General features: G+C 41.7%; 1 protein-coding gene across 1 annotated transcript in view; it reads left to right on the forward strand.

The window, feature by feature from the left end:
• The window catches only part of LOC134566159 (bactericidal permeability-increasing protein-like), a 124,452-nt gene that overhangs the window by 20,536 nt on the left and 81,393 nt on the right, over positions 1-22,523 (forward strand). The window contains exons 3-5 of the mRNA XM_063425863.1: positions 8,452-8,515; positions 19,561-19,621; positions 21,208-21,299. Coding sequence (XP_063281933.1) covers positions 8,452-8,515; positions 19,561-19,621; positions 21,208-21,299 — 217 coding nt within the window. The remainder of the gene's footprint in view (positions 1-8,451; positions 8,516-19,560; positions 19,622-21,207; positions 21,300-22,523) is intronic.

Here is a 22,523-nt window from a genome sequence, read left to right on the forward strand (position 1 = left end):
CTGTTGCCAGAGGAAACGGGTGTGACTGTTGAATAGTACGCGTGTATAGTATTCGTTGTCGACGACGTTCCATTGTTAAGTATGGGTGCGTCGCAGTCAACGATTCCGGATCCCTTAGGATGTATGGTTAAGAATTTTAAAAAGGGATTCAAAGTTTGTGATTTTGGGGTAAAGATGTCTCCTGTACGTTTGGTCACTTTGTGTACTAGGGAGTGGCCTACTTTGGTTGCGGCATGGCCGCCACGTGGCAGTTTGGATCCAACTCTGGTACAGCGCTTACACGTGGCTGTATCGGGTAGGCCTGAACTTTACGGCCAGTTTCCTTATATTGACTGTTGGAGACAGGCCGTAAATGACTCGCCAAAATGGCTCCAGACATGCCACGAGGAGCAGTGTCGCCTCATGGTAGCTAGGACTTGCTCGTCCACTAGGACTGGTGTTAGGCCCATTTTGGACACGCCCCCTGAGTCCGAGATCCCTTTGCCGCCCCCTTACTTTCCGTTAAGAAGAAGTGACGCAAACGCAGGAAGTCCTGCACCCCTCCCCTCATTACCCTCATCCACTTCCGCTTCCTCCTCCAGTACAGGATCCACCCCCCCTCGTACTAAATCTCCCCTTCCGGAACCAGAATCCACCCCCATTAGAAACGAATATCCTGATTTGGCGCCACTTCAGACTTCCGGTCAAGCTTCATCTAGCTCGGCTCGAAGTGTTTTATTTACGACCTTTTCCCAAAACCGACCTCCCACATCCCCATACCCTATCTCTCCCCGACCGGAACCCATGACTGACGCCTCTCTACGTAGCCCCATCCAAACCCGACAGTTGACTGGTGCCCAACAATTAAAGCACTATCAGATGCCTCTTCGTCTGAATCCCGGGTCAGCTTATATCGATGCCGCAGGTCAAATGGCACACGCTGACCCAGTCTTCGTATATGTCCCATTTACCACAACCGATCTTTTAAACTGGAAGACCCATAATTCCTCGTATACTGAGAAACCACAAGCTATGACTGATCTGTTCACCTCAATAGTACAGACGCATAATCCGACATGGGCTGATTGCCAGCAGTTACTAATGACTTTATTTAACAATGAGGAAAGGACAAGAATAAATCAAGCAGCCATTAAAGCATTAGAGGATAGAGCCCGTGCTTTGAACCAAGCCAATCCAGCAGCATGGGCCGCGACACACTATCCCAACACCGATCCCGATTGGAACGTAAATGGTGCTGATATGGTTCAACTCAGAGCCTATAGAGACGCTATAATTGCTGGCATGAAAGCCGGAGGAAAGAAAGCCATTAACATGTCGAAGACAGTTGAGGTGATCCAGAAAAGCGATGAAGCGCCCAGTGTCTTTTATGACCGATTATTGGAGGCATACCGCTTGTATACCCCCTTTAATCCGGAAGACGCAGACAATTCCCGAATGGTTAACTCCGCCTTTGTCAGCCAAGCATACGGAGATATTAAGCGCAAGCTACAAAAGTTAGAAGGGTTTGCAGGTATGTCCATCACCCAACTAATGGAGGTAGCAAATAAGGTCTATATGAACAGGGATACAGAAAGTAAGAAAGAGGAAGAGCGCAGATTACGTTCCTACCAAATGGAACAACATCCTTAAAGTTTAATGGACCTTCAGGTATTATGACTTTATCCGTACCAAAGGAAGAAGAGTGGCGACTTTATACAGTGTTGACTAGCCAAAACCCTAGGAGTGATGAGACATTGTTTAACATACCAGGAGTTTGGGCAGAGAACAACCCACCAGGACTGGCCCGCAATATTCCACCAATAAAAATTGAACTGAAACATGGGGTTTATCCAGTGAGCCTAAGACAATATCACATTCCGCAGAAGGCTAAGAAGAACATCCAATCCTATCTGGATAAGTTCATACGGTATGGTATCCTAAAATTCTGTACTTCCCCCTGGAACACCCCATTGCTGCCTGTTCAAAAGCCCGGTACAGATGAGTATCGACCTGTACAGGACTTAAGAGCAGTCAATGATGCGGTTGTTAGCATACATCCAGTTGTACCCAATCCATATAACCTGCTTGCTTTAATTCCGGGCGGGGCTACTTACTTCACAGTCTTAGATCTCAAAGATGCCTTCTTTTGCCTCCGAATTGCCGCAGAAAGCCAATGTATTTTCGCTTTCCAATGGGAGAACGCTGTAACGGGCTCAAAACGCCAAATGACTTGGACAAGACTGCCCCAAGGGTTTAAAAATTCACCTACCCTATTTGGTTCAGCTCTAAGTCAAGATCTACTGGATTTCGAGTCTATCCCAGGAGAATGTGTATTGTTACAATATGTAGATGACTTGTTGATAGCAGCAGTTACAAAAGAAAAATGTCAGCAAGCAACGCACGATCTACTACATATTCTCTGGAAGGCAGGATACAAGGTGTCCAGGAAGAAGGCTCAGTTGTGTTTGCCAACTGTCAAGTATCTGGGATTCCATATCTCTGAAGGTCAAAGGATTATGGGGCCAGAGAGAAAAGAAGCTGTCTGCCAAATACCAATACCCAAGAATAGAAGACAAGTGCGAGAATTCTTGGGGGCAGCAGGCTTCTGTAGGATATGGATTCCCAGCTATGCGATACTGGCAAAACCTCTGTACGCAGCCATCAAAGGTACAGAGCACGACCCCTTCTTATGGACCCAAGAACAGCAAACGGCATTTGAAGATGTGAAGAAGGCTTTGATGAGTGCCCCAGCATTAGGTCTACCTGATCACACACGACCATTCTACTTATATGTACACGAGCAAAGAAGAATGGCTGTGGGAGTATTGACACAGTACTTGGGATCATGGCAAAGACCTGTTGCCTACATGTCTAAGCAACTGGATGCAGTGGCCAGCGGACTTCCACCTTGTCTAAGAGCCGTAGCTGCAGCCGCCCTGCTAGTAGCTGAAGCCGATAAACTCACTCTGGGTCAAGAACTTTATGTACGAGTCCCACATGCAGTACAGACGTTGTTGGATTACAAAGGAAATCATTGGTTTAGTAACAGCCGTATGACCAAGTATCAAGCAATGTTGTGTGAAAACCCAAGAGTGCATTTAGAGACTGTAAACACCTTAAATCCAGCTACCCTTTTGCCGCAACCTACTGAAAGTCAACATGATTGTTTGGAAGTAATGGATGAAGTATTTTCAAGTAGACCAGATCTTCGTGATTTTCCCATCCAGAACCCCGATGTTCAATATTACACCGACGGCAGTAGTTATGTGAAAGAAGGGATCCGCTATGCAGGATATGCAGTGACAACAATAGACAAGGTGATAGAAGCTCGGCCACTGGCGAAAGGAACATCAGCACAAAAGGCAGAATTAATAGCACTAACACGAGCGTTACAATTGGCTGAAGGTTTAAGAGTAAATATCTATACGGACTCTAAGTATGCGTTTTTAACCACTCATGCCCACGGAGCTTTGTATAAAGAAAGAGGACTACTGAATTCAGAAGGCAAAGAAATCAAGTACGCAGCTGAAATCCTACAACTATTGGAAGCAGTGTGGGAGCCGAAAGAAGTCGGTATCATACATTGTCGAGCGCATCTGAGAGGAGATGGTGATGTAACCAAGGGAAATCGGATGGCAGATAGTGCAGCTAAGCGTGCTGCTGAATCAGGAAGACAGGAGTATGTGGGGCATATAGCTGCTCTTATACCAACTCCACTGTCCCAATGGACTCCAGTTTATACAGCTCAAGAAGAGGAGTGGTTAAAGACTGAACCGGGAAAGTATTTGGAGAACAAGTGGTATCAGCTAGAAGATGGAAGAATAGTCATACCAGCATCACTAGCGGTAGAAATTGTCCAAAATTATCACAACGGGACACATTCTGGGAGAGACAGTACTGAAGAATCTCTCAGGAAACATTTCTACATACCAAGATTGTCCAACTTGACTCAGGCCATTGTACGCAGATGTGTAACGTGTGCTAAGAATAATGCAAGACAAGGACCAGTAAAGCCACCAGGAGTCCAGTTTATGGGGGGACTCCCCATGTCCGATCTACAAATAGACTTTACAGTAATGCCTAAATCGGGTGGACATCGTTACCTGTTGGTAATTGTGTGCACCTATTCAGGCTGGGTAGAAGCATGTCCTACTCGTACAGAGAAAGCAGGAGAAGTTGTAAGATTCCTGCTACGAGAAATAATACCCCGATATGGACTACCCTGTTCTATAGGATCGGACAATGGTCCAGCTTTTGTTCATCAGTGCCTACAACAACTGACTCATATGCTTGGTATAAAGTGGAGGCTTCATACTGCATATAGACCCCAGAGTTCTGGTAAGGTAGAGAGAATGAATAGAACTATAAAGAACCAGTTGGCTAAAATGTGTCAGGAAACCCAACTTAAGTGGAACGTTCTCTTACCCATAGCTTTATTGCGAATCCGCAGTACCCCTACCAGAAGGATGGGCCTCTCTCCTTTTGAAATCATGTATGGGCGACCACCTCCCGTACTTGGTAACTTAAGGGGGGACTTGAGTCAGTTGGGAGAAGGAATTACCCGGCAGCAGGTTGTAGAGTTGGGTAAGACTATGGAGGAGGTACAGAAATGGGTACAAGATAGATTACCTGTGAATATTTATCCCCCTGTTCATAGTTATCATCCAGGAGACCAAGTGTGGATTAAAGAGTGGAATAATGTACCGTTAGGGCCCAAGTGGAGAGGTCCTTATGTTGTTCTTTTGTCTACCCCTACAGCGATAAAAGTAGCCGAAGTAACTCCGTGGATACATCACTCCAGGGTTAAACCAGCAGCAGTCGATTCTTGGCAAATTACAGCAGATCCAGAGAATCCCTGCAAGATCCGGTTGAAACGCACTACTCAGTCGGAGTAACGAGGAATTATTGTGGATTACAAATTTTATTGTTACAGGTGTGAGTGAGAAGGCCATAATAAAGCCTGTCCGCTTACCAACACATAGTGTATAAGCCAGGAAAGTCTCGAAGGGACACCTGTGAAGACGAGCAGAACTCCATTCCCTGCAGCCCTCACATCCTGGAAGCTGAGGTTCCATCGCACGGACGAAGACTGAGGATGACGGCGAAAGATGTGCTTTTGATTGTGTTTATTTATATGTGTTTTTATATTCAGGAAGGTAGAGGTACCGACACTCCTAGCTGTGAGGTATGCATTAAGACTACGAGAACAGGTAACCATATTTCCCAAACCCTAATTTGGCATTCACAATACGAATGTAAAGGAGAGGTATCAAGATGTAGATACCTAAATATAGACTATAGTGTGTGCCATTTAGGAGTAGGAGAACCTAAGTGCTTCAGTCCAGAGTATCAACCTCGTACAATTTGGTTGACTCTCAGGAATGGAGATCCTCAGGGGACCCTAATTAATAAGACGGTGTTAGAATCCGTACATTCTTCGGGTGTTCTGCTATTTGATGCATGTAAGGCGATATCAAGTGGTAGAAAACCGTGGAATGTATGTGGGGATCTTAGATGGGAGAGGACGTATGGGTCTAATGATAAATATATTTGTCCCAGTAGTAAAAATAAATATGTGAGTCCTAGATGCCCAAATAAAGACTATAACTTTTGTCCATATTGGTCTTGTGTGGGGTGGGCGACTTGGGGACAGACAGTAGATAAAGACATGATAGTGACTAAGTTGCCGACTAGCCCTTATTGTAAGTCTATGGAATGCAACCCAGTCCATATACTTATTAATAACCCCGACAAGTTCCTAGATAAGTATGGAAATTTATTTGGGTTTCAGATATACGGGACGGGTTTAGATCCTGGGACATTATTGTTTATAGGAATAGAGACTGATACGGTATCCTCCCAGACTCATCAAGTATACCATTCCTTTTATGAAGAGATGAGTATAGATAATAAGATCCCCCATAACGCTAAAAACCTGTTCATTGACCTAGCTGAAAGTATTGCCGGTAGTCTTAATGTTACCAACTGCTATGTGTGTGGAGGTACTAACATGGGAGACCAATGGCCTTGGGAAGCAAAGGAGGTAATGTCCGGTTCTGAGGCAGTTGACCAACTAATATCTACACAAGCCGATTATCATTTGAGTGTTAGAGGTAAATCTGAGTGGAGATTAAAGACCTCCATCATAGGTTATGTTTGCATAGCAAGGAAAGGAATAATGTATAATACTTCTGTAGGAGAATTAACTTGTCTAGGGCAAAAAGCTTATGATGATGATACTAAAAATACAACTTGGTGGTCGGCTTCAAATGTCTCAGAACCATCTAACCCGTTTGCTAGATATGCCAGTTTAAAGGATGTGTGGTTTGATTTATCCATCACATCTACCTGGAGAGCCCCAGCAAATTTGTACTGGATCTGTGGTAAGAAAGCCTATTCGGAGTTGCCACAGGACTGGGAAGGGGCATGTGTGTTGGGTATGCTCAAACCATCCTTCTTCTTGTTACCGATTGAAACAGGTGAGACTTTAGGTGTTAAAGTGTATGATGTGAATCATAGGAAGAAAAGGGGACCCTTAGAGATAGGCACCTGGGAAGATAATGAATGGCCTCCCCAGCGTATCATAGATTATTATGGGCCAGCCACGTGGGCAGAAGATGGTACCTTTGGTTATAGAACCCCAATTTATATGCTCAACCGTATTATAAGATTACAGGCGGTGGTTGAGATTATTACTAATGAGACCTCACAAGCACTCAATCTTCTAGCGAAGCATAATACCAGGATGAGGACAGCAGTGTACCAAAATAGATTAGCCTTGGATTACCTTTTGGCAGTAGAGGGAGGTGTATGTGGGAAGTTTAACCTGAGCAATTGCTGTCTTCAAATAGATGACGAAGGGCAAGCAATAGCTGAGCTTACTAGCCATATGGTTAAACTAGTGCATGTGCCTACTCAGGTATGGAAAGGGTACAATCCAAGTAGTTGGTTTGGTAGCTGGTATGAGTGGTTTGGAGGGCTTAAGGCAGTGGTAGGTGGAGTCCTACTGATTTTACTGTTGTGTCTACTCCTACCGTGTCTTATACCCTTAGTAGTTAGGTCTGTGCAAAGCCTGATAGGAAGTATAGCAGAGAGGAAGGCTGCTGCACAGATAATGGCGATATATAAGTATAAGGCTCTAGATCAAGGAGAACCAATGCAGGAAGATGAGTGTTAAAAGATTCACATCATAAGATAAGTCTGGTCTGGTTCATGGTAACCTGAGGTATATGCAAACCAAGGTTAAGTGATGCCTCAAGTAATTGTGAAATATCAGAGGCATCAAAGGGGGGAATGTGATGTAATTCCAGTAAAATACAAGTTTAGCAGGCTAAGATTGCCACAAGGCATATGTATGTATATGTGTTTGTAGTATCAGTTAGTTAATTACACGTAGCTAAGATACTGTTATCACTGTACTGACCAGGTGCAGGAATGTAAGAACTGGAATTACGCGTCCCTCTCCTTTGTATCAGATGAGCCACGTGGTTAGACCGGATGGATGAGTTTAGACTCTATTTATTAAATAGGTTAAGGGTATGTGTGGGTGTAGTTAATTGTGGGAGGAGCTACAGTGCTATATAAGGAATGTACTCTATGTATTCAGTACTCAGACTTTGCTGTATTTTGGTGACGCTAGTCCCTCTGAGTCCCGATCGGTGATCCAATAAAGAATCTCTTCCTTCCTGAAGAAACCTGTGTCCATCTCTCTGTGCTTGGCTTCCGTCAGTTTCTCCGGTATCAACATATGCATCCACACACAGAATTCCACAAGCAGCCCCCATACACAGCCCACATTCATATGTATCATACACAATACCACAAACTACTCATGAACATATACAATATAATAGCCCATATACGCCCAAATACAATGATACAAAGCAACTGCAGTATAAATAACACAAGCAGAATACGGCAACATACACACCTCAATTTAAAAAAATAGGACAGGCACGCTGCGGGACATCACAATCCTATTTCGGCACAGTGCTGCTAAAATGTTGCCTACCCCTGCCTTAGAGTAAACAAAAATAACATTCTTCACTGGCCTCTCTGCACCATTTTAAAATTCTGAGCTCTGAAACATTTTAGTCTGTATTGTAGATTAAATGCATCCTGTATGATTCCATATTCAATAAATATGTGTTTTTTGATACAATATCATTGTGCTTACACCTCAGTGCAAACACATGTCTATAGCAAGGTTGGAATTCTGGATTGCAGGAAAGTTAGCGTGCTGATTTTATCCCACTTTTACTGTTTTGGCAGCCACTTTCACCCATCTTTGCAAGTTTAATACTAGTCTCTGTCATAAATTAAAAATGTGAAAATCATACTAGGTTTTTTTTAAATTGGGAACTTTATTTATTCGTAACAAATAGACTTTTCAACAATGGAATGCAGAAAGTTTAGCACTATAACTGCTAGTTTTAATTTTCCATGCTGATCATTTCTCCTGTACCTTTTCAGCTGGTTCTACAACCTTTTCGCTGGGTTTTTAGAAGAGCCAATCAAACATAACGTAAATGAAAAGGTAGGCATTCAAGTTATATAAAAGCATTATTACCACAACAAAATGTAAATGAAATGATTTATCCTATGGACAAATGTTCTATCAATTAGTGACAAATGCACTCAAGGCTATTAGTATTAAAGGGACTCTCCAGTGCCAGGAAAACAAATCTGTTTTACTGGCACTATAGAATCCTGCAGTGCCCCCCTCCCTTTCACCCCCCACCTAATGTTGCTGGGTGACTTACCAGAATCCAGTTGCGATTTCCCTCTGTGCTGGGTCAGGCTCCGCCTATGCTCCTCCACCGCCGACGTCAGCTAATGCACACGACCATTAAACCCCCCCGTACGAAAAAGCATTATTCAATACTTTCCTATGGTGAGTCCGGCGATGCTGGAGGCCCTCATGCATAGCGTGAGGACATCAAGCGTAGTTTAAGAAAGCAGAAGTCCCTCTAGTGGCTGTCTGTTGGACAGCCACTAGAGGAGGATTTAACCCTGCAATGTAATTATTGCAGTTTATAAAAACTGTGACATGTCATGACTCCCTTTTATTCCAGAAGTTTGGTCCTTAAGGGGTTAAACACTACTCAATCGCTGTTAAGCCTGATTGACTGACACAAAAAAGGATTAATTCATGGAGTCATGTTTATGCTAGGTTCTTACCAAATTAATTGCATTTTGATTTGTCAGACCAGACATTTTTTTTACTTTTCAGGTAGCCATTGATTAGTTGATCTCATGTGCACTGTATACTAATCTTCCTGTTAATTTGAAATGAACAGGAGTAGAAGCATGTGTGGTTCTGCTGTCTTGCCAAAGTTTGATACAAACAGCTTATATAATGCAAAGAGGAGGGATTATATGCGACCTTCCTGTAAGCGAAAATTATCTTGGCCATATTATTTTTAGTTTCTCATCAACAGCATGTTTTTCACCCATTAAACTGCTGCTTACGGTTTATTGAATCATCTTCTATAAACTGGAGAGATCCTAGTGTACGTTTGCTATTGATGAGAAGCTGGAACGGACTTGTCTGGCCAACAATTATATTATTGCTCAAATATTTTCCTAATTTTAATGTTTGGTCAAATATCTAAATCCCTTGACCGTATGATCATGCTTAAAGGACCACTATAGGCCCCCAGACCACTTCAGCTTAATGAAGTGGTCTGGGTGCCAGGTCCATCTAGGATTAACTCTTTCTGCTGTAAACATAGCAGTTTCAGAGAAACTGCTATGTTTACCTATGGGTTAATCCAGCCTCTAGTGGCTGTCTCACTGACAGCCGCTAGAAACGCTTCCGCGCTTCTCACTGTGATTTTCACAGGGAGAAGATGCGAGCGTCCATAGGAAATCATTGAGAATGTTTTCCTATGGACTGGCTGAATGCGCGCGGCTCTTGCCGCGCATGCGCATTCAGCCGATGACGGCGAAAAGGAGGAGGAGAGTTCCCCACACCAAGGGAGCCCGGCGGGGGAAAACAGGTAAGATTTAACCCCTTCCACCCTCTAGAGCCCGGCGGGACGGGGGTCCTGAGGGTGGGGGGAACCTAGAGGCCCTATAATGCCAGGAAAACGAGTATGTTTTGCTGGCACTATAGTGGTCCTTTAAGAAGCACCTAATTAGCAGCCACATTGTGTACATTGTTTATTTTTTTTAATCTGATAGCAATATTAGATCAAAATAACTTAAACATGCACAAAAACACAGGAATCTGGTAAGTGACGGTCAGTTGAAGTGTCAAAAGATAAATTCCAGAACCTATGGATTGGTTACATGTTCAAAAACACTATTTATCAACCTGTACTACACAGTTTGATGTAAAGCACGGAGCATGAGAGATGAAGTTTTAAAATATGTTAAAATTCAGATATCAGTTCTTCAGATTTTCATTTGCACTAGAAATACATTTTGATATTAGAGAAAATGCTGAATAAAAGTTTTAGCTGCATTACCAATATGGCAAAATAAAAGATCTGGTCGGAAAAATTGTTACTGAAATAGTGTGTCGGATTAAAGACTAGATAAGACCCAGGGCAAGTGTGCCTGTCAAAATACCACACAAAGTTGGAGTCTAGACTTTATGGTGTTGTCACCAATGCTGCTTAGAACTCAACTGATTGCACACCATGACACTAGACCACATAACTGTGAAAAAGTACATCAAAGAGTTATTTTACTAAGTCTGTTTTTGTACACCTGTGAAACTTACTTTTGGACCATAGTCTATGCTTAGCATTAAAAAAATATCTTGTGCCAGTTTGTTAAGATAACATGTTTTTCCAAATGATCACTTTGGAGATGCAATTTCTATAATTATTTTTAATTAGCAAATTTTTGAACTATGAATGAGCCTGCCAAAATAATTTAATTACAGAGCATGTGCTTACTTAATTGTCTTTTAAGTATTGTGCATTATGACTAGAGAACAGACTTCATCTTAGTACGGCCCACTTATTAACCGTATTCATAAGCAAGAAATGTAAAACTTTTACATAGAATGTACGTGACATCGTTTTTAAAATCATAATAGTTAAATACTATTTTAGTGATCCTCGGATACGGTAGAATAAACTATATATGAATTTGGCTCTTCTATTTACTGAAGTCCATGCCTTAGATAACATTTAGTTTTGAAAACAATCTTGTGAAACTTCCATACATTCACAATGAATCTACAATAGAACCAATTACAGTGGTTGATATTTGAGACCATTTCACAGACTGAATGTGCTTCCTCTAAACTATTTAGAACAAAGGAGAGTATTTGATTTTATATCCATCAGGTTGGGATTAGGTCACATAAATGACATTACGGCTGAAGGTGCATAAAGATGACTATCAGAAAGGGTGAGTGGGAAAGGTAGGCAAGGAAATTCTTCAAAAATTTCACTATACATAAGTTGAACAAATTAGAATTAATTCCACGAGGACTGAATAAGGACTTATTGATACTGTGATGGATCCTAAACTGCGGCTTTTGTAAACAAAAAAATACCCTTAACATTGAAATATCTGCAGATTTGACCTTTTTCTGAAATGTAATAGTGCTGTGAAACAGTGCAATTACTGGAATTGCAGAAGATATTTCTACAGCCCTGCCAAAGTTGTGTCTTTTTGAATTACAGATCTCGCATATATAGGTTCACATTCTCTAAGGATCTATTACTTATCTTCCAAAGATCATGAACCAACCTTCTTTGTACATATTGTATACAATATTTCAAGGAGCAATGCAGATATGTGAGTGCTCCAATAATAATAATCACCAGTCTCAGACTGAATTCTGGCGGCAATGAAAAAAAAATATATAAAGATACAATATATCACAGATTTTTAAAATGTGACAACATGTAGTTACACATCTCACAAAATATTGTAAAGCATAAATAAGAGTCTGATCCACTCAGATATAGATCAACATTAAAAAATATATATAAATGAATAAATTAAGCTTTTTATTTTTGAATATAAAAAGACTCTCAGAGTATTAACCAATAAGAAGTATGAATCTATATAACGGCATATATTAATATGACAAACATAGATAGATATAACAGGTATAAAATCAATACATGAGAACCATATATAACACTAATCTAATAATAAACTAGCAAGTTTCAACTAATCACTCTAAAAGGACAAGTATGTGATGTTCAGTGTGGGGCCCATACACTGGATATGTCCTGGATCAAAAAATAAAAAGGGATAATCCGTTACCATAAACAAAATGATCATTATATATGGTTCTCATGTATTGATTTTATACCTGTTATATCTACGGTATCTATGTTTGTCATATTAATATATGTCGTTATATACATTCATACTTCTTATTGGTTAATACTCTGAGAGTCTTTTTATATTCAAAAATAAAAAGCTTAATTTATTCATTTACATATATTTGTTATTGCTGATCTATATTTGAGTGGATCAGGCTCTTATTTATTCTTTACAATATTTCGTGAGATGTGTAACTACATGTTGTCACATTTCAAAGATCTGTAATATAGTGTATCATTATATTTGGTTGGTTTTTTTTTCCATTGCCGCTGGAGTTCAGTCTGAGACTGGTGATTATAATTGGAGCGCTCACATATCTGCATTAATCCTTGTGTTCTGGACATCTTCAAGTTGCTCAAATTGATCGTGACGCAGCCCTTTGACATATATTTGTAATAATACATTATTTGAATATATCTATTCCTCTAAATCAGCTCCTTGTTCAACTTTTATCATGTATATTTATTTTTGAATGTAATAAATACCTGCCACAACTTTATCACCATATATCATTCTAAAAATTGCACAATGATATCATAATGATCATAATAGGCTACTATTATATATAATATAATAATATTTTATATAATATATATAATCATATATTATAGTGTTTATATTAAGAATATGAGTAAATAGCAGATGTTTCAATTTGAGTCAGTCAAAACCATACACCCAGCGATATATCGAGAGGAAATAAATCAGTATTTGTAAAAGGTGGTTTGTGATCAAAAATGAATATAAAGAGAGCTCAGACAAATTGTAACAAACTTGCTTCAAATATCTATCAAGAGATGGAATTATAACGGTTCTGCAAGATTCTGTCGGCGTGGCCGCACAGAAACACAGCGGTCATGTCGACAAAAATACCGCTACTCGACCTTCTTCCTTCCCGGCCCCCAGGATGTGCAGTGTTCCTAGAGACGCTGTGGCTCCGGTTTTAATAAGGATATAGCCTTTGCCCACATTAAAGATGGCGCTTACGTGCGTGTGACGTGTAGAGAAGGTAAAGGGCCCTGGATTGGGAGTGACATCACTGCTAGAAGCAGGGGGAGAGAAAGTGACAGGAGGTGTGAATGGGTTTTGTATGGATGGGGTCTAGGATGAGATCGATTGTGGGTAGGAGTGAGAGAGTAGAAAAATGAGTACAAAGCGTGAGATGAGAGAAGGTGGAAGTGTAGCAGAGGGGGGCATATGTAACAGTGGATAAGGGATGAGTGAAGTGGGTGTAAGGAGAGATTTTTATACTGAGGGAGAAGGAGGAAATACAGAGGAGGAAAAGACAGATCATTGCTAGGATGGGAAAAAGTAAATTGGAAATAATTGGAATATTAAGAGCAGGTGAAGGTAGGGTAAATATTTAAGTTTTATGGGTTAAGCAAGTGCAGGAGTGTACTAATAACGGGCAGTGTGTACACCTGTTATTTCTACTTATATAATATTTGGGTGTGACAGATAATCTATAAATGTAATAATGAGCATTGGTTGGTGAGGGGAGAGTGGGTATCAGACTTTCTTACAGCAATATTTGGGCTTGATAGTTTTAAAATCAGGCTATTGAATAAAGATATATAAGGGCCAGATAGGCTTGCAATGAAGATGAGGGAGATGGATATCTATCTAGGCACAGATATGAAGGGATGGTTATTCAAATAAAAACTAACATATCAATAAAAGAAGGGAGGGGTCAGAGGTCAGTCAGAAATCAGAGGGGAAATAGAGGAATGCATATAGGTAAATAAAACAATTACATACAGGGCTACACTTTAGCATGACACTCTTTAAAATACTTGGGTGTGTTGTTAGACCTCAATCTATCTTTTGGCCTCCACATAGAAAACTTGCATCTAAACTTTATCTAAAACTAGGTGCCCTGCACAGAAACAAATCCTGCATAAGCCCTACTGTAAAGGAAAAGATTGTACAGAAAATGCTGATGCCAATCATTGATTATGGGGATGTAGTATATGCACCGCATAAGATATATAAAATAAAATAAATGTACAGGGTGGTTAGATTAAATATAAATGATGCTGTGCAGGATAGAGTCTTAGTGTGGTCTTCCAGAAGTCTACCTTGCTTATTGCAGACAATCAGCTGATGAAGCATATACTTTCTTACAGCAGTATTGGCTATGGAATCTGTATAGCACCCTCTGTTGGTGGCAACAGCAATATGCACTAACTGAATAGCAAGGCTGGTTAATTTGCATACTTAGGTAGAGATATTTTGTGCTTGTTATTGTCTTCCCCGTCCCTTTATTAATATGTTGTTATGTATTTATAATTCCCTGTATGTTTTCTAACATGTTTTGGTTATTTGTATTTTATATAGTGTGTCACAACAAGCTTTTTATAACAAACGCAGTGGCGTACATACCAGGGTCGCAGGGGTCGCGGCTGCGACCGGGCCCGGCCCACCAGGGGGCCCGGTCGCCCCTGCGATCCGGTATGTACCAATTGGGCCAGCCTCTTCTCCTGGGGGGCCCAAGAGCCGGCCACCTCCGGGACCCCACGGCCGATCCTGCGGGCGCGCGAGGGAGCACTCTCCCCTGAGTGCTTCCTCTTCAGCTCCCTCGCGCACCGCACTGAAACCGGAGCCGGAAGACGACGTCATCTTCCGGCGCCGGCATCCCTACGCGGCGCGCAAGGGAGCTGAAGAGGAAGCACTCAGGGGAGAGTGCTCCCTCGCGTGCCAGCCAGCCAGCCAGCCTGCCCGCCGGGTGACCGGCCCCCCAGGAGCCCAGCAGTACAACTGGACCCCAGGGAATCCCCTCAGCACTCCAAAGGGTAAGGAGGCTGGAGGGATTAAATTTAAAAAAAAAAAAAAAAAAACATGTGTGAGTGTTAGTGTGTGTTTGTGTGTGTGAGTGTTAGTGTGCCTGTGATAGTGTGTGTGTGTGCGTGTTAGTGTGTCTGTGATAGTGTGTGTGTGTGAGTGTTAGTGTGTGTGTGTGAGTGTTAGTGTGTGTGTGATAGTGTGTGTGTGTGTGTGTGTGAGTGTTAGTGTGTGAGTGTTAGTGTGTGTGAGTGTGTCTGTGATAGTGTGTGTGAGTGTTAGTGTGTGTGAGTGTTAGTGTGTGTGTGTGTGTGTGAGTGTTAGTGTGTCTGTGATAGTGTGTGTGTGTCTGTGATAGTGTGTGTGTCATTGTGTGCGTGTGTGTGAGTGTTAGTGTGTGTGTGAGAGTGTTAGTGTGTGTGAGTGTTAGTGTGTGTGTGATAGTGTGTGAGTGTTAGTGTGTTTGTGTGTTAGTGTGTGTGTGAGTGTTAGTGTGTGTTTGTGTGTGTGTGTGTGTGTGAGTGTGTTAGTGTGTGTGAGTGTTAGTGTGAGTGTTGGTGTGTGTGTTAGAGTGTGTGTGTCTGCTAGTGAGTGTCAGTGAGTGTGTCTGTTGAGTGTGTGTCAGTGAGTGTGTTACTGTGTGTGTCTGTTACTGAGTGTGTTTGTGTGTGTGTTAGTCAGTCTGTTTGATGTCTGTTAGTGAGTGTTTGTCAGTGAGAGTGTATGTTTTTAAGTGAGTGTGTATGTATGTCTGTTGCTGAGTGTGTCTCTGTCAGTAAATGTGTGTGTCTGTTAGCTAGTGTGTATGCGTCTGTTCGTGAGAGTGTGTGTGTGTGTCTTCAGCACTTACCTTTCTCCAGCGCCGGACTCCCATGGCGCTGGGGATCCCTCCGCCTCTCAGCTACAAATGCGCATGCGCGGCAAGAGCCGCACACGCATTCAAACTGCCCATAGGAAAGCATTACTCATTGCTTTCCTATGGACGTTCAGTGTCTTAGAATCGCGGAAGCGCCTCTAGCGGCTGTCAGTGAGACAGCCACTAGAGGCTGGATTAACCCTCAGTGAAACATAGCAGTTTCTCTGAAACTGCTATGTTTTCAGCTGCAGGGTTTAAACTAGAGGGACCTGACACCCAGACCACTTCATTGAGCTGATGTGATCTGGGTGTCTGTAGTGGTCCTTTAAGTGTGTGTGCATCTGCATGCACTGGCGTACATACCGCGGTCGCAGGGATCGCAGCACTGCAACCCCTGCGACCAGGTGCCCGCCGCCATGTGTTGCGGCCCCGGCCCGCGCAGAGTAAGCACGGGGGATAGGGGGGCCCATGGATCAGTTTTCGCACCGGGGCCCCATGGGTCATGTGTACGCCACTGAACAAACGTATGGGCTAGTCCCAAGTAAAATAAAGTATTGCATGTTAATTGAATTTGGAACTGGGTGTCCTGTGTGGATTTTTAGGGATCCCAATTGACAGAGTCTACGTACCCGTTTGCTGGCTGCACAGTCTATCTTGCCCTGGAATTAATCAAAAGAGTTAGACCTGAGAGCCGCAAGTGCCTTTCTAAAGGCAATAGCAATCACTATAAGCAAAGCTGCAGAGGAATAGGCAGAGGGAGCTATACCTGCCTGAAAGGAGATCTGCAGCCTAATCAGGTGGAAAAACGCCAGAGAGACCCCAGTCAAGCTTTGGCAACTGAGGCTGAAACGTTCCAGGGTCCCTGCAAGCAGGGCCGGTGCAAGGATTTTGGGGTACATAGGCGAAGATGCATTTTTCCACCTACCCCTCTAAAATTAACATCTTCACCTATGTGCCTCCTAACCAGCCCCTCCCTCTTCCCCGTCCCTTAGTGTTCCTCTCCCCTCCCTCTCTTTTTCCTGTCCCTTGGTTCTTCTCTCCCCTCCCCTCTCTGTCCCTTGGTGCACCCCCCACCCTCTTAGCGGTCACACTCCCCTTCCTGGTGTGCCTCCTACCTGTCTTGTAGCGTTGCGGAGCAGACCCTCTACAGGAGCTTCAGTTTTCTGTACCTGGCTGGACTGACAGTAAGTGCTCTCTCAGTGAGCACCTTCTCTCAGTGCGCACCTCCTCTCAGTCTGGCCAGGTACAGGAAACAGAAGCTCCTGTACTGCGCTCCACTCCGCCACGCTACACTCAGTGGTGTATACACACTAACAGCCACACACACTCAATGACAAACACACAGACGTAACTGACAGACACAGACTCGCTGATCTGACACACACTCATTCATTGACAGACACACACTCAATCACAAACGTATTCTCACTGATTTGACAGACACTCACAAACACACACTCATACACTGACAGACACACACATTCATACAATCATTCACAGACACATACACACACTCACACATACACAGACACACACTCACAGACAAACACATGCACAGACACACACACACAGAAACACACTCACAGACAAACACATACACACACAGACACATACACACACTCACACATACACAGACAAACACACTCACAGACAAACACATACAGACACACACTCACAGACAAACACACACACAAAGACAAACACATACACACACACTGACAAACACGTACACACACACACTCACAGACACATACACACACTCACAGACAAACACATACACAGACACACACACTCACAGACAAACACACACTCACACATACACTTTCAGACACACACACTCACAGACACTCAGACAAACACACACTCACAGACACACACACTCACACACACTCACAGACACTCACACATACACTTTCAGACACACACAAATTAATAATAATATCCACCCAGCCTCCCTACCTGGAGAGCTGGTGTGGATGTGTCCCTGGGGTCCAGTGGGGCTTCAGTGCGGCGGGCGGCAGCGTTCTAATGAGAGGCGGCGAGGGAGCTCTAACCTGTCTGCTCTGCTCCCTCGCGGGCTGTCTGCTGATGCCGGGAGCTGGAATATGGAATATGACGTCATATTCTGGCTCCCGCAGAATCAGCACACGGCGCGCGAGGGAGCAGAGCAGACAGGTTAGAGCTCCCTCGCCGCCTCTCATTAGAACACTGCCGCCCGCCGGGGGTCCAGAAGGTGACCTGGCAGGAGGGAGAACGTCCCTCCTGTCGGTCACCGAAATCTTGCGCCCCCATAGCCGATGCGCCCTAAGGCGGCCGCCTGTGCCGCCTTATGGACGCGCCGGCCCTGACTGCAAGCAGCTAGGAAGCGGACTGGGCAGAGGTACTTGGTCAGAGTACACGAAGCTCTGTCACACATACCAATGTTTTAATACAGTTGGATGTTATTGCGTTTAATAACAGGGGTGGTGGGACGCAGATAAGCTTGGGAGGTGATTGCGTTGAAGCACTGACAGACTGATAGGATAGGGTGAGCGCTTTACTTTGGTACCCCCTTTTCCTATCTTCCTTTGTAGTGTGCAATTGAACATACATTGAAGAGTTTATTGCTGCCCCATATAAAACCCTAATTCAATTTAGGACTGACTGGATTTACAGATGTTGGTCTTGTGGTTTACTCTGTTTACGACATAGCAGATTTGGTCATAGTGACCATTTCTGCTTCATTGTTTGAAATTGGGAATTGGATAATTTTACTTTTGAGAAGATACTCATGTTATTTCCTCTCTTGTTAGATAATTGGAGCAAACTGGTCCCAATATTAAGTTCTATCTCTAGTCTGAACTGAAGTTTGGGAAATTTCATCCCATTTTTCATCCCAAATTTCATTTGCTAGATACTTTCTGGCTATATCACATTCATGATCTGTCTCTTAATAGAGCTCTCTTTTCAGTATTTTTTTTAAAATCACAAACCATGGTTTTAAACACAAAGTGTCTTTAACAATATTGCTTTATTTTATCGCCATATTTCCCCAGGGTGTATTGTTTTGACTGACTCAAGCTGAAACATCTGCTATAAACTCTTCACTTTAATAGTAGCCAATTTGAATTATGTCCAGTATGTTAACATTGTGCAGTTCCTAGAATGATATATAGTAATAAAGTTGTGTCAGGTTCCTATGATGACATATAATCATAAAGTTGTGGCAGGTTCTTAGAACGATATAGAGTAATACGGTTGTGGCAAGTTCTTAGAATAATATATAATCATGCTGTTTTATTTAAGCTTTAATCAGACAAAGGGCATTGCTGCAGGATGTGCCAGGCAGCTAACAGTGCAGGAAATAGGTGGTTCAACATTAAACTATGAGCAATAAATTATGTTTCAAATATAATTTTTTTTCCCGAAAGCATTTAATGAGTCTGTCAGCCATGGGAGCGGTGGCTAGGGCTGAATAAACAAAGTACATTAACTCCTAAATGGCAAAGAACTGAGTAGTGAAACTACAAAGGCATAGTCTACACATCAAAACCACTTTGTTAAGTAGTTCTCACAGTGCCCCCTTAAGATATTATAGCTTTTTTAATTTCCATGTTCCTTTAAATATGTACTCATCTATATTTTTTTTTCAAATGCCACTTTCTTAGCTGTGCCCAAGAGTGAATGAAGCTCTTGCTATCCTCCAAAGAGAATTAGACACATTTCAAGGTGAGTCTGAACCACTTGTATTAATAATCGCACTATAGTACTAGAAAAAAAATAATCGAAAAACAGCAAAAAGGGAAAACATACACAGAAAATGAAAAAGTAAAGAATAATAGTTGTCAAGTAATTATCTGTTATTCTGCTTTAATGAACCTCTGCAAACATATGCTTGAAATTAACTATAGAAATACCTTCATGTAATAAACCCAGCACTGAAACCACTACAGTATGGTGTAGTGGTTATGGTGCCAGGAGTGTGCCCATTGGCCTTCACTACTACCAACAGAGAGCTGGAAGCTCCTAAGCAGAAGCTATCTTGAGCTCAGCCCTGCATTGGTTGAGAGCATCTCCTGATATCTCTTAGCCAGTGAGCCAATCCCTGCACAACTATGTTTAGTTCAGACAAAGAGCTTCTGACTCTATGTCAAAAGTAGTAGAGATGCATAGCCAACCAAAGGTAAAAAGTCAAACAGTTCTAAAATGCCTTGACTACTTACAATAAAAACTCTAGGGTATTCCTGGCACGATAACCTCTACATGGGTGTAAGTCAGTTGTTAAGATGTGTGTACATTTGTACATTTCATAATGTCATAGTGAGTCATACCCAACCAAACACCAGGCTGGTTTCCTTTGTTTCTGAACTAATGTTATTGTTATGCAGATATTTATTTTAAAGATTACGGACTATTTTAAATTTCCAAAGTTGCAAAATGTATTAACTGTTCGTTGTCAAATGTCAGGACCTTACCTTCCTTCTTCTCAAAGCTCACCTCCTTTCCCATCGCTGTTCCACATAAGATAACAAGAACATTTCATACAAAGTGTACATACAAAGCATACAGACAAAAAGAGCCATGCAATGTCAGTGTCAAGCAGGCAATGTTTATTAACATTTATTTATTATAAATTAACATAAAATAGATTTATTAACTTATTAAGTTGTCTGAAGTCTAAAATTAAGAATTTTTGAAGTGCAGCTTCACTATAAATGTGAATCGAAGAGATCTGATTTGGAACCACAGTGATATATATTTCAAATTAAAATGTAGTACTCCCAGCTTTTTGGTGTTTTATGCCCACAGGGCATGTTAAGGATAGTTAGGGAAAGTTACAATTGCATTTTTTTATTCTTTCTTTTCTATTTTTGCTGTACTGTGATCAGCTAAACTTCCAGTGCCTACATTGGACTCTGGATATGCCTCTTATCAATCACCTCCCAAATAGACAGCAGTATGTCACTGGTAACAACAAGATATGAGCAGGATATCCTGGATATTTTCTTACATGTGACGAAACACAATTACTTATTGTTCTATAAATAGAATTATTATAAGTTCTGTAATGCCATCTGGTGGCTCAACTTAATAGTGATTTAAATACTCCGACAATCCTTAATGTGGTAGTGCGCATAGATCGATTTTAAAAATGTTTCCATAAGATAAATGTATATCCACATATACATACATATAAACATAGCACATGCAACACATGTAATGAGTAAAATAAATTAGAATACATTAACAGTTTTAAATGGGTCTATAAAAAAATTGGTGTTTCTAATTTTATTTTATTTTGTTTTTGTTCTCAGTTATTTCCCAACTTGATGCAAAAAATGAAATTGATTACTCTCTTGTACATCCTCCACGGGTAGAGAAGACTCACATTGATCTGGAGCTAAAGGTAATCGTGATTTCAGATTATATTATATATTTTGTACATGATGTACTTGCAGTCTTACTAAAGACATATATACATCCTAAAATATCTAAATTTCTTTAGCTTTTTAATTGACAATGTATTTACCTTGTCTGATAATGCCTATATTTATTAAAACCGTATGAATACAATTGGATGATCTAGCTTAGTTTTTTAAAACATGATGCTTAATAAAAAACTGTTCCATTTCGAAATACTGTGTTTTAAGAAAACCGTTTCTAGTTTTTTAATTTATCTTAATTAATTTGTGTTTTTTTTATTCATGTCTTCAAAATGACCTTTAAAGGATCAAACTATGCCCCATAGCCACTTCATCCTGTTGAAGTGTGTATGGTGCAAAGACCCAGTGAATGCAGCCTTTCTTTATAAAAATAAATCAATTAATAAATAAAGAATTCCAGAGATAAGTACATTTTGCCTGTGCATTGGGACACCTCTCTGGCATTTAGAATACTCCTGTCTGATAACAGTTTTGTGCATTTTTACCTTTGATGTCAGCACACATGCATGCACACATAATTTTACTCCAATATTTAGCAGAGATTGATGGTGAAATGGCTACGTAAAAGGTGTCAAAATAACCTGTGACATTAGACCACATCACTGGGAAAACGTATCGCAAACAATTCCTCTTAACATAATGCTAGTACTAGCTTCTTTTTTTCCAATTAATTACATATTTATGGCAGACATGAGATGGAAGCAGACTGGAGACATGGCTGACAGGAGTGGGAGCATGTAACGAACCTCAGGTACTTTGTGAAGTATGTTCGTTCGCACACTCCCGAAATGCTAGGGACTTAGTGATTATAGCCTGTTCGCGTAGTACATTGATTCGTACGTACCCGAAATCTAAGCTGTTTGTGAGAATAAATCAAGTGATTCGTTGTTCACATACCCAAACATCAGCCGAGTCTTGATGAAGGGTACAACAGGAATGTTTTGTTATGGCCAGACACCACACTTTTATACACAGACTCCCAGCAGGAGGTCTCAAGCAAGGACAAAGCATAACACTCCCAACACCCAAGCTGTCCAAGTAGCGTTCAGATCCCACGAACACAGCCAAATCGTCACCGGGGTACAGTTTTGACCGCCCGCACACATGGCGCCTGCCCAAATTAGTTCCAGAGAATCAGTGGTAGAGGTTGGTCATTTTCTGGAGTTCCAAAACAAGCAAAAAGACAA

Source organism: Pelobates fuscus, chromosome 6 (assembly GCF_036172605.1).
Source record: "Pelobates fuscus isolate aPelFus1 chromosome 6, aPelFus1.pri, whole genome shotgun sequence".
NCBI lineage: Eukaryota > Metazoa > Chordata > Amphibia > Anura > Pelobatidae > Pelobates > Pelobates fuscus.